This window comes from Amblyomma mixtum, chromosome 6 (assembly GCF_055824585.1).
Source record: "Amblyomma mixtum isolate Tamu chromosome 6, ASM5582458v1, whole genome shotgun sequence".
Lineage (NCBI taxonomy): Eukaryota > Metazoa > Arthropoda > Arachnida > Ixodida > Ixodidae > Amblyomma > Amblyomma mixtum.
Window position 1 is genome coordinate 100,102,178 of NC_143017.1, and position 12,660 is coordinate 100,114,837.

General features: G+C 49.8%; 1 protein-coding gene across 2 annotated transcripts in view; it reads right to left on the minus strand.

The window, feature by feature from the left end:
* Nucleotides 1-8,761: 8,761 nt before the first annotated feature.
* Nucleotides 8,762-12,660, minus strand: part of LOC149339849 (uncharacterized) — a 33,693-nt gene continuing 29,794 nt past the window's right edge. For both annotated transcript variants that reach the window (XM_089548504.1, XM_089548505.1), the window contains 2 exons: nucleotides 10,884-11,138; nucleotides 8,762-8,995 (listed from right to left, as the gene is read on the minus strand). In XM_089548504.1, the coding sequence (XP_089404630.1) occupies nucleotides 8,862-8,995; nucleotides 10,884-11,138 (389 nt within the window). In that variant the 3' untranslated portion in view covers nucleotides 8,762-8,861. The remainder of the gene's footprint in view (nucleotides 8,996-10,883; nucleotides 11,139-12,660) is intronic.

The following is a 12,660-nucleotide window of genomic DNA, read 5'->3' on the forward strand; positions in this document are numbered from 1 at the left end:
GAGTTGTTTCATTAGTAAAAACTGAATAAGAATGTGTTGTCCAAGACATGAGATACGTCGGCTGCGCATATTGGGGAGCCGATGCTGTCACAAAGAGAAATAATATTATTTACATTAGGGCTGATCGTTTTCCACAAGCGCTTTGGGTTGGTGTGTAACTTTTCATGGATGATAGTGGAAAAGAGCTTACATTTAGTTTGGGTAGCAAAGTCAGAATATTGCTTGGCATTGGAACGGGAGCGTGCGCGCTGACCGTGGCGTAGTGAACGGCCGCCGCTCTTAGCAGCGGCTTTTGCGTCAGCACTTTCCACAGCGACGCGGCGGCCGTTCACTTCGCCACGGTCAGCGGGTACGCTCGGTTTGCTCGAAACGCCGTTGAGAGCTCTGCAATTTGGTAGTGCACGAGCGTAGTCACGTGGTATTTTTTCATATTTCGCGGGCTTTCTTTAGGTGCCAGAAAAAGGACTCCGTAGGAGATACGATGCTGCAATAAACTGGATCGGTTGTTTATAAACCTGCTCTACAACCTAACGTAACGGTCTTGGCACTAAATTGAATATTTCAAAATTTGCATAATTCATCTTATTTAATTACCTAATCAAACACAATTGAAAAAATATTCTGAGGAGCGCCACATGATGGCGAACAATGTATCTTTGGTTTCAGCGGGCTGCGGTTTACCGCTTTTTTTAAATCCTTGGTTCACGTTACGTGAAACACCCTGTATAGCAGAGAAAGACCACTTCATTTTTAACATTAAACCCAACAGATTGTGGGGTTTAACGTCTAAAAGCGACACGTGGGTCAAGAGCGACGCCCTAGGGGAGGGCTCCGGATATATTTCGACCATTTTTTTTAGCATGCGCTGACACCGCACAGCACACAAAAAACTTTAGCGCTTCGCCCTTATTGAAATGCGGCCGCGATTTCATTCCGCGGCCTTGGGATTAATAAACGAACGGGTGTAGATAGGTGCCGACGCGTACGCAGGAGCGCTTGCTGTCCCACCTTCAAGGAGAAAAGAATCGACGGACGATCTCGAGTTGTTAGGCCAAAGGCGAATTCGGCTTTCAGTTCGGTTTAGGTTCCGGTCCGAGGCTCGGTTTTAAAGGTCAAGTAGGCCTCAGACAAATATAGGTGGAATCGGTAAGGGGGGGGGGGGGGGGGGGGGTGATAGCTCCCTAAAACTGGAAGGGAGACAAGCGCGATTATGCCCATATATGCGGAGTTGGTCATTCTCTACTTTACGTTCATACATCACTGGGAGTTCTCATAGCACTCCTGGCGCAGTGGTGCAGAGGTTAAGCGATGCGCGACTACCCTGCGATGACAGGTGCAGCCACCGGCGGGGTTTGTGAGAACAAGCTTGCTCTTCGTGAGAAACCTTGATTGATCAATCATTGTTTGAACTGTCCCCTGCCACTGTGGGTAGTTCGCTCACAATTCGGTTTGCAGATTGTGATGACATTGCAAGACAACTGACCTAGGTGGTCCACTTGCCAGCTTGGGGCCACCTATGTCAGGGTAAGCGAGATAGAGAAGATTAGCCAGACAGACTACGGCGAAATCGGTGGTCGGGGGTCTAGAAAATGCGCACAAAGAAATTGGGATTGGTACAAGACGACTATACCCTTGTGGCAGTCCTCAGATTAAGCTCTCCCTAAGCCCTGAAGTCCAAAAGGTGCTTGCCATGATATCTTTACGTTCGAAGAGGTGCAGAGCTTTAGAAACAGCGCACAGCCATGGGGGCTGCGCTAAAACATCAACGCAAACTTATTGACATCGGTTTCAGACCCAAGCAGCTGAAAAAACTGCACTCGCGCCATGACTGTGGCCCAGGCATCTCTGTTGCCCTCGTCGCTATCGTGGGCTCTCTGGTACTGCTAGTCGACTTCCTGCTGCGCACCAGCACCACCCGCCATCCCTACGAGCACAAGGCGTTGCACGAGTGGGTCAACGCCACCTAGACGGTGCTGGCCAAGCGGTGGAACGTCGACGAACTGCCCGCGGACTGACACTGGAAGGAGGCGTCGCGAGCAGCCGCGCTGTCCGGAGGGCAGCGCAGAAGGACCCAAAAGGGCGACCGGTCAACCACAACGTTGCCTTGTGTCCTGGCATGGGCTAGCAAAAACGAAAGATCCCGGAGAGCAGCCGTTTAGTAAGCTGCGCCACCGAGACGGAAACGACAACAATAGTGCGGTAAACCATGCACTTAATAAAGTCCACATCTGGAACATAACAAGAGAAGTACGGTCCTTCGTAACTGGAAGACGGAAAAAGCATTGCTTGGCTTCAGGTGTGTTGCTTTCATTCAGGTCAAAAGCATGGTCATATCTCTCAGACCCTTTCCCAGTGCGAGGTATAAATACCTGTTTTTCTTCCTTCGATGTTTACCAGTGGCTCCTGAGAGCTCATACCAGTGTTGATTAACGTCCGGCCGATTCTGGACTACCGATGATCATAAAATATTGTTAGAAGTGGTAGCAGAAATGAAGCATGCATGCAAGTTGACGCGCATCGAATTGACTGTAAATTGTAGGTATTTAGTTTCGTGGTATTTTGTCAGAAGAAAGGCAGTAGTGGAAGCAAAAAGCTTTCGTATATAACACTCCCTCCACAACACGAAAAACTAACCCGTGAAGAAGCCGCCAAGGGGCGCCAGCCTGAAACTAAAATTTTCCCCAGCCTCAAAACTCAGGCATATGATAGCCATAGTGATTCTCCTCCTGCGGAGGACGCCCAAACTTTTATAATTCCACGTAGAAATGCCCCAAAACGCATCACCCAGCCTTCCATACCAAACTCCTCCCATTCTCAATGGGCAGCTGCAGATATTTCTTTCCAGCCCAGACCTGGGCCACCAGCGCAAATTGATCGACCGCGCTAGCCGGATTGCAGCAGCTAATGGGGCCCCGGACTAAAGGCTCCACCCCCTCGATGCTATACAGTCGAGTCCAGTTTGGACGAACTTGACGGTCGCTCGCGTTGAGTTCGTTGTATCCAGGTTTGTAGTAAGTGGACAGCCAAAAATACAGTCTGCTAATTCAAACTAGGCTCTCTTACGGCGCTTTCCAAGGTCTCCATTATCGCAAGATTCTCCTCGCCGATGATACCCTTGGTACCAACAAGCTGGTTTAGGGGCGCGATACCATTCGCGGTAGAAGCGCTCACTGTAGCAGGTGATAGGTCGGCCTCTTCGTCATCGTTCTCATCAGATTTCTGTGAGTACTACAGTCCTCGTACTTCGCGGGCTATTATTTTTGTAGGTGTATGGCGTTCCGATGTCGGCGAAATCATCCCAGGCGGCATCAGGACGGGCGAGCTGCGCTTCGACGACATTTTGACACAAATCCACATGCGTCAGATAACGCGCTGTTGGACAGCGTCCTCCATCGTTCCTGGCCACGGCTGGGAGCAGAACAGAAAAGGGAGCAGAATGTGTCAAGTGGGTGGTCGCGTTTGGTGGCAGAAGAGCGTGGTCACCGCAGTGAGGGAAGGCAGCACGTGGTGCGCCGCACGGTTGTCGAGCCCGAGGAAGACCATACTATTTTTTTTCGCCATTTCATGGCCGAACTCATAAGCCACTCGGCGAACAAGTCGCCTGTCATACCCGTGTGCCTTCTGAACTTAGGCATAGTGACCAGTTGTACCGTAAGGGAAAATGGCGCGTCAGAGGCGATGTGGGCGGGTGCTCAAGTTATTTGTTGTGAAAGCCGTCGTCACGCTCGCCGCTTCGGTTGTTGCGACACCATCTCTTTCGGATCATCACTCTGCCTCAACGACGGTTGCCGACGTAATGCCGTCTAATGCGGATAGTAAGGCTTTCGCCTTCAAGTTTTTCAGTCGGTCGGTCGGTCTGTCAGCAACTGTTGGCAACTGTCTACCGACTGAATACGTCGCAGTAGGTTATACGTCGCAGTAGGTTATACGTCATCATCCCATGGGACGTCATCACGCGTGTCATATGATATTAAACTGCACCACATTGTTTTAAAGATAACGGCGACTAGGATAATGCCTTTGAAGTCTGCCTCATGGCAGACTTCTCGAATAAAAAAAAAATCCCCAAGATTTTGTATAATTGCCTCTGCAGTGCCGGACAGTGTGCACGTAAGCAGACCTAGTTGGACCATGCTTTTTTCCAGAGCAATCTTTTTTTACACGATTTGTTATTACGCACGACTGGCTGAAAGGATAGTTTTGGGCGGGAACCAAAGTGCGCATATTAACGAGGCATCATAGTAATTACCCGGTGGCAATCCTCTAACTCTGCTGCTCCTTGCCGATTCCAGGAAAATCCGAGAAATACTTAGCGTTTAGCTTGAGCAGAGCGCGCTCGGTCTGGCTTTGTTTGTGGAATATAACAAACGGGAAAATGAACGAATGACATATGCCTTGTCTTGAAAGAAGGAAGAAAACGGAATCATCCCTGGATGTGCCATTTCTGAAGAGGAAGACAATGATTTTGGTCTTAAGCTGGAGTCTGGTTGTTACAGTGTCGCTCACGCCAGAGTCAAGCTGGCTTTAGTACGGGCGCTTACCAAGACAAAGCAGCCGGGATTTTGGCGATTCGGAGCGTTTCTTTTGTGCCTTCCGGGGGGGGGGGGGGGCGGGGGGGGGGGTTTCCGAGCACGCATTTATTCTGGGTAGAAGCAAGTCTGAAGAGCAAGTAGAAGAAGAAAACAATGAAGAAATCGGCGACGCCCCGTGCCCTGACACCCGGCCCCTTCACCACTCTGCAGAAGGCTTGTACGTAGTCATACATGCAGCTTCACATTTTGACCACGCCGCTTTTGTCGGTTGCTCATCGAGTTAGTCAAATGGCATGTTTTATTTTTACGCTCAAGAAAAAAAAATTGCTGGTGTTTAGCTTTGGTTAAACCTGGTAGGTTGCGTAAGCATCCATAGCGTTCCATTCTGGATCATCACCGGTTGTAGACGATTCGGTTTCGATGGAGGCGCGGTGCGCCCGTCTAGCAGCGTCTTGAGCGCGCCGCTTAGCAAGGCGCTGTTCGCGTTCTTCATGTCTCCGAAGCCCGTTGTCGTTTCCTGGCTTCGTCAACGGAATCCTTTCTGGTTAACATCCCTGCCTTTCCCTCTCTCTCTCTCGTCAAGCCGACGTAGCCTCCCTTTCTGTTTATCAGGCGGCATAACGACGGAGCCGGCAAGCGAGCGAACGCATTTTGTACACCCCCCCCCCCCCCCGTTCTCCAGCCTCCTCTCCACACTCCGCAGCTGGCGAGAGCGCGGCGAGGGCAGCGCCTCCACTCGGCAGCGGCGCGGCTGCAGCTCTAGTGCGCCGCGCCTCGCGCCGCCCTTCAAGGTCAAACGTGCCTCGCGGACGCCCCGACGCGAAGGGCTGAAACCTGTCGTAATATTGCTTACGCAATAAAAAGAATTGCACGAGCATCTTTTCTCGCGCCTCCCCAAGCGCAGAGATCATGTCTTTCCTCCCAAGCAAACCCTGTCTCTCTACGAGCGAATCTGAAGAACGGACTATTGCATTTCAGCAGTGCCGCGAAATTATCTGTGCTCGCGAATTGTGTGGTTCTTGCTTGTTTAGAAATAAGATGTGCGGCGCGTGCAACTGTCTCTCTATGGAGACAGTTCTGACAGATCACGAGTGCAGTGATCAGGAGCGATGGTAAACACTAGTTCAGCACCTAGGAGCGGCTGTTTCGCAGGTTGAGCACAGCAATTTTGTCAGCTTCGCCTGCTCGTCCCCGCCCTGAAGGGGCGGCCTCCAACAATCCGGAATGAAAACGATAAAGACGGTTCCCAGGAAATTGGGACAGCGCGTAGCCAGTGACGCTAATCCCAGTGGTCCACCACCACTCAACCATTATATTTTTTACGTCGTGTATGATGTCCAAGCGGCGCTACTTTTGAATGTTCCGTGCCATGCACAATGTGGTGGCAGCCATGATGAATTTGTCCTGAATTCCGGGTAATGACATTGATGGTTGCCGTTTCTCTGAGGCTGAACCCGTTTCGAGAGAGCCATTTCAATTAGCCGCCCTCAGAACAGGGAACGAACATAACGACAAGAACGACGCACGGTACTTTTCGTTCTTCGGTCTCGGCGCCTCTTGTTCTCGAACCGCAATTTTATTCACACATGCGGGCCCGCTCGTGGAAGAATGTTTGAAAAAATGACGATCGATATGCGCAGTAAGGCACAATGCGAATTAGGTGCGCTAGCATAGTGTGACGATTCTTTTGCCCTGTTTATTATGTTTCTTTATGCATGATATGGCTATATCATTGCAGTGCTATATTTAAGTGTATTTTATATGTTGTGTATGTTTGCATGGCACGGTTAAAGCGCAGTAGATACATGACAATATCTTTAATGCAGTCGTTATATGCTTTTCACGGTAACACTTAAAGGCTATAAAGTCTGTCTTGTGGTTCGTAAAGTAGTTAGGCACCCATAAAACATTGGAAATCGCATATTCACATTGTGAGCATGTTGCCCACAACTCGCTGGGAAGATCGCCACTGTGGCAGGTGGACCACCACCAGAACGACCCGAATGACTGCAGAGAAAACCCCTGAGTGCGGTATTCAGCGCTAGCGCACTAAATAATTTAGCAAGTTGGGCGGCATCTCTCTTCTTCATCCCTACTTTCAGGCATCGTGGTCACCGTGGCGATCATGGTGGGGTCCCTGTTACTGGTGCTGAGCCTTCTCCTCCGCACCAGTGCTTCGCCCAATCCCGGGATGCAAGCACTGCAAGCTGGAACCTCAACCAGTGCGCGTCCACATGGCAACGTTACAGCCCTACTCTCTTGAGCTCGCCACCGTACAAGCCCTACGCAGTATTAAAGGGTCTTCTCCGCAGATTTTTTCATACGGAGTTCATCGCATAGTTCATTATCATAGCTCCTGGCACATTCACAGCGTTGTGCTTGTCCCATGCACGTATGCGTAGTGGGAAAACGGGCAGACAGAGACTGACGGGGCGGGCAAGCAAGCAAGCAAGACTAGGCGAGCATGGGCGAAGAAAGGAACGACAGATACGCACTGGTGCGCGTTGCAGGCATGTTTTAGAGCGCAGCTCTTAAACTCTCTTTATTAACTCCCGCGTCGTAGTCGCCGGCGTAGTCGGCGTAACCGCTTGTCCAAGTAGCAGAGCAAAACGCCACCTGGAAGGTGTCTTCCACGGAAAGATTTTGGAGGGTGGATGGATGGATGGATAGGAGCGTCCCCTTTGAAACGGGTTGGTGGCAATTGCCACCATGCTAAGCTTTTCTTTCTTTATTTGTGTTCAACTGGTGGCTAACAGAGTGACACGCCACCTGCCGGCCGGGAAGAGCTGCGCTCAGATTTAGCATTACCGCAATCTTCTGTCAATTTTTTCAGCTCTCTTTCGGGGTGATACGTCTTTGACACTGACGCACTTGACGGCTCTAGATTAGCACTGAAGGAGCCGAAAAAACTTAACTAATGGTTGATTAGTATGTGGTCCTCTTGGGGCGGTGTCCTTAGTCCGTGACTCCGAGGGCCGTCGCTGTCCTTCGCCCCCAATGTGCTGGACAGAGCAGCCCCACAAGAGGAGAAAGTGGGGCATTCCCATAGGGAGTGAAAGAGTGCTGCTGCTGCATGTTGCTGCATGTTGCCAGCTTGTGTATTTTCCTTATTTTGCTTGTATGCAATGCGTGCACTTTTATACTCGAAACCTTTCATTGTACCATTGTAACATTTCCCAGCGTTTCGCAGTGTCTTTACTGCTGCATAAGTTCGTCCCTTTCAATGTTCCATTTCGAGTACAACGGATTTTGTGAGTTTGTATTTGCTGCAAACCTTTTCTTTTTTGTCATGCATTCCGCTCCTGCTTGGGCTCAGGACCACAGATTTCATATATAAATAAATCACAAATAATAAACAAAGCCGCTTACGATAATGAACACATAAAGATAAAAAGCACAATTCTTAATAAAATTATTTGCATAGGAAAACAACACAGAACCTATGGTTCTTGCCGCTGGATCACCTACAGCTGCCCTTTAGGTGAAGCACTGAGGAGAGAGGAGGGTAGAGGAATAGGGCGTGAAACAGGCGGAGCGCTGCTAGACGGGCCGAGTCTGTACTCAAAACGAATGAAATTCATTAAACGCAGAAAGGTCATCCGTTCTTCTGTGTGCTCCGTCGGCGCCTGGGGAGTGTGAGTAGAATGACGCAAACACGCATAAAAAAAACGACTGTTCTTCTGCAGCAATTCGAAAGCTATAACAGTGATTCGCCCCCTTCCTCTTTGACCTGCCTGCAAAGGCGAATGTCGCCCCAAAGCGCCCAGTCGCTGACAACAGCCATCGCACGCATGGTCTGCTTCCCAAGCTAAACAGTGAACACGGCATCTGTACGCTCTGCCTTTGTTCTATGTTGCAGGTGCTGAGCCGAATGACCTGACGTGCTTCCCTCTGCTGATAACTCGGGCTGCGAGAAAAGGCCGCCATTATGTCTTACAAAAAATTGGCGGTGGCTTAGCTCGGCTATGCCAGGATATACGTAGCGAAAGCGAGCGCAACGAAGAGGCGCGCGGTGTGACGTCATACCAAACGGCGGCGGCGGCTCCGCGGTGAGGCGCGCGGTGTGACGTCATGCCAGATGGCGCGGCGAGCGCGCGGCGTCCGCCAGCCGCGGCTGTTGCTAGGCAACGGCTCAAGGTAGGTCTCTGTGCCTCCTCGGAGCACCGTCACTGCGAAATCGCAAGTTCGTGGCCACTGTAGCTTTCGCTACAAAACCATGTGTTCAGACATGCGGCTGATTGGTCTTTATTCGTTTCCAGCACGACGAGATGCCCACGCAGGGTGCAGGTGAGCGTCGCCATGTTCAGCAGTTGCGAGAGGTGCGGCCCATCAGCTGAGATCTTTCCGCTTTTGAAGGACCCACTCGACGAGTTGACGTCGGGCGAACTTTCCCAGCATAGTTCGCGGAATCTTATCGACGAATGTGACGCCGCCTTCCAAATGGCAGCCGTGTGGGGCGTTAGCTGGAAAATAAGAAGGAGGTAAGGAACACGCAGGTGGCTTTTGGCAAATAAAAAATGCAAATATGCAGGCATTCTTCCAAAACTAGCAGTAAAAGCGGGCATGCTGCTGCTGAAATCTGATGTCCGCATTGTGATGCATTGAGGTAGTTGACTGCTTTGCAATATCCGCCTTTCTGTGTTCAGCGCTATGAGGTCTCTCGACTGCATGATGACACTGCTGGCTTATTGCTTCTCTTTGAACCGATGTATGCTAGACGTTAATATTCATCTTCATGAAGGTTTGCATTTTTACAGGTGTATGTACCTTGCTCTGTCTCCACTAGTAGAAGGCTGGCATCTGCAAGCAGCCATTCATAGATTGACTTATGACCACTAAATAAGCTTTTCTGGGTGGACCCTGTGCCATGCAAGGCTCGCAAAGCGGTGCTCTTCGCCAGAGAATCCATTTTTTAAAATCCTGGGCGCATACAGCAGTGGGCTCGAAACGCGTTAGCCGAGGGAAAGCTTGTTTTCTTTTTAAAAGGCTGTTAGCACATTATAAAAAAAACTGCGATTCAAGAGGGAAGCGTGGCTATAATGGAAGGCTGTACAATATGCGAACACTATGCCACTGCAAAAACGCTCGCCGTACAGAATTAATGAAAATCCACCCCGTATCGCTTCTGCAGTCCAGGTACTCACAAGCGACTTTCAAAGCGGCTTGTTCGGCGTTTTCAGGGAGTGGGTTCGGCGGCAGAGCTTGGCTGAGGAATGCGAGCCGCCAGCGCTGCTTTGTTTAGGTGTTTCAACGCGGCTAACACGGCAGTTTGTTTATAGAAATCTGTTGTAGGGAGTAACCTGGCCTAAGCTGGAGTGACTCTGGCGGCGTGCTTTGCTTCACAGACAGCATCGCTTGCGACGTTAGTGCCTTTGCTGGTCTGCGAACGTCCAACTCATCGCACCCAAGCGCTTTTACCACGGAGAAAGCCTCATTGGGTGGTCAACTCGTATACAAACGTTGGAGACCAGATTCTATTAGGGCCGATAGAAACCACCTATAATCTGTATCTCGATTTTCTGACTCTGAATCAAAAGCTACAGCTGGTGTTAGCACTCGAAGAACCGCATGCGCAAAGCTGTGTGCGTGTGAGAAGCGTCCGTGATTGGTTGGACCCTTGGCTTTGACACTCCGAGCTGTTAAAATTGTTAAAGCTCAAGGAAGGTAAGAACAAACAATTCTGGCATGCAATGGGTTTTAAACATTGTACCCCTGTTGTTTTGCTGGCGCCAGAGTTAGCTGAAACTTGAATTTTGAGAACTTAGGAGATAACAGTATTTTCGGTGGGCTGTGACTTATGCCACGGCTTTGTGCCTCCCTCTTAAGCACTGTACTTTAACGCTTTCTTCAGAGCTCGGTGTCTTAACGAGCCTCCTTTCTATACTGGTCACCCGGAACACATAGCCATATTTGAGGAATTCCCGAAAGCTGTCACATCCAAGCCTCAAAACCCAATAGGCTAGAAATTTCGACGCCATTCACCCTTGCCAAGCCCCTCGCATTATGCAAATACAGGATTCTTAGACATCAGTTTTAATTGTGCTGAAACTGTGGAGTATTGTAAGGTACTGAAATAGAAATATTGAAGTTAATGGCATACTTCCAACGCGTAAAAAAATCATTTTTTTTAAGTTTGTCCATCGTTCGCATCGGGTAGTTAAGACTGCCATAGAAAACCAATGGGAAACTTTTTTGACGATAGCAAAAACGTTAATAGCAGAAAAATTCAAGCCTGCTGCGGGGAGATCTGCGCTTATATTGATTTTTTGATGCAATATTACGAATTGGAATCTTCCAATTTTCGCCTGTCCAGAATTTCTGGGTATGGTATGCAAAATGATTAACAAAAACCTTCCACATAGCGCTGAATGTGTTCGGGGTCCGCAACCGTTTCCCCTTCGCACTGCGGCACAATGACGGCGTGCGCCACTTCTCCTGCCTCGGGATGCGGCAGCCCCACGACGGCGCAGTCGTGGACCTCCGGGCACTTGAGCAGCACAGCCTCGACTTCCACCGGCCAGAACTTGCTTCCGCGGCAGATGAAGAAGTCGCTCAGTCGCTGCACCAGGTACAGCCAGCCGTCATCGTCGTAGTAGCACTGGTCGCCTGCAGTAGAAACCTCGTGTTTGGCACGCCTCAGGGGTGACAAGCCTCGGGAACAGGCGCCATTCAAGCCACAAAAATGCCACGGTACTCTTACACTATTTTAATTCCTTAGTATTGCTATTTCGTCCTGCAGTGCCAGTTCGAGTGTTGAGATGGGGTAGAGGAGCTGAATGGCCGATAATAATCGGTCATGAGGAGAGGGTGGGAGAGCACACGAGCTCTATTATACTTCAGCGGCGGTGCCCACTTAAGTCCTCCTTGACACACTGCAGCGGTTGGACCTGTACCAAGAGGTGTCTTCCTGTCTCTGAAGCCTTTGGACTTGTGTCCAGTTAACGATGCCAGTTTAAATCGCAAGGGATCAGTGATCAGTTCTGCTCCTTCGATCTGCGGCGCAGAGCTTCAGCAGCTTTGAAGGGAGCGGCAGTGGTTGGTTGGGGATATTCAACGCAACACTGATACCACTGTGTAGGCAAAGCGTTGGAAGTGGACGGCGAAGACGACAGACGGCGCATTCCAGCAGCTGAAGCTGAATACAGGAGATTCCAGGCGGACTCTAATGCTAACGCATACACCGCAACATAAATCGTCAGATTTTTTTTTTCTCGCCAGAGGAAATTTAATAGCGCACATGTACTCACCAGGAGGCGTTGAATGATAGCCGCGCGCTACCGCATGCGACTAAATGGCGGCTCGAGACGACAAAATTAGACACGGTTCATTGTCAAGAAATAATAGCATAGCAATTCCGCAAAACTATTTAACATCGCAGTGATAAGCTGCCTGCTGTAGTAAACATCCTGAACATGAGCGCACCATCACTGAGGATAAAAAAGGTCGCCGTTAACGCAGAACAAGCTGTTCGGTGCGGTAGGGTGCGCTATCCAGGTCTAAATCAAAGATGACTCTAGATCGTAACATTGGTTCAAGAAAACTTCTGAAATTAGGCTTGGTTTGGTTTATGGGGTTTAAAATCCCAAAGCAACTCAGGCTATGAGAGACGCCGTAGTGAAGGGCTCCGGAAATTTCGACCACCTGGGGTCCTTTAACGTGCACTGGCACCGCAGAGTACACGGGCCTCTAGATATTCGTATCCATCGAAACTCGACCGCCGCGGCCGGGATCGAACCCGCGTCTTTGGGGTCAGCAGCCGAGCATCATAACCACTGAGCCCCGGGGCGGCTTCTAAAATTAGGGACTATGCTCATATCAGTTTGCCCGATACGGCAGACTGCATTTTTCCTACACGGAGTTCGTCAACACCAAGTCCTTAGCCTTTATTTCACCATTTCCCACAGTACTTCCGCAATATATTTGGGTGGGCTTTCGGCAACTAATTACAGTATAGCCCATCTAAAAGCTAGAAGAGATTCAGTTATCAAGGTTTCAACACTTAGTATTTTCCCGGTTTCCGTTGTTCTTGGTGCGTAGTCGAGAAGCTTGGTACATATACCCAGAAAATTTCCTTAAAGTTTGCACCTACGCGTGTGTTGTTTGGTTTGGTTTATTGGGGTTTAACGTC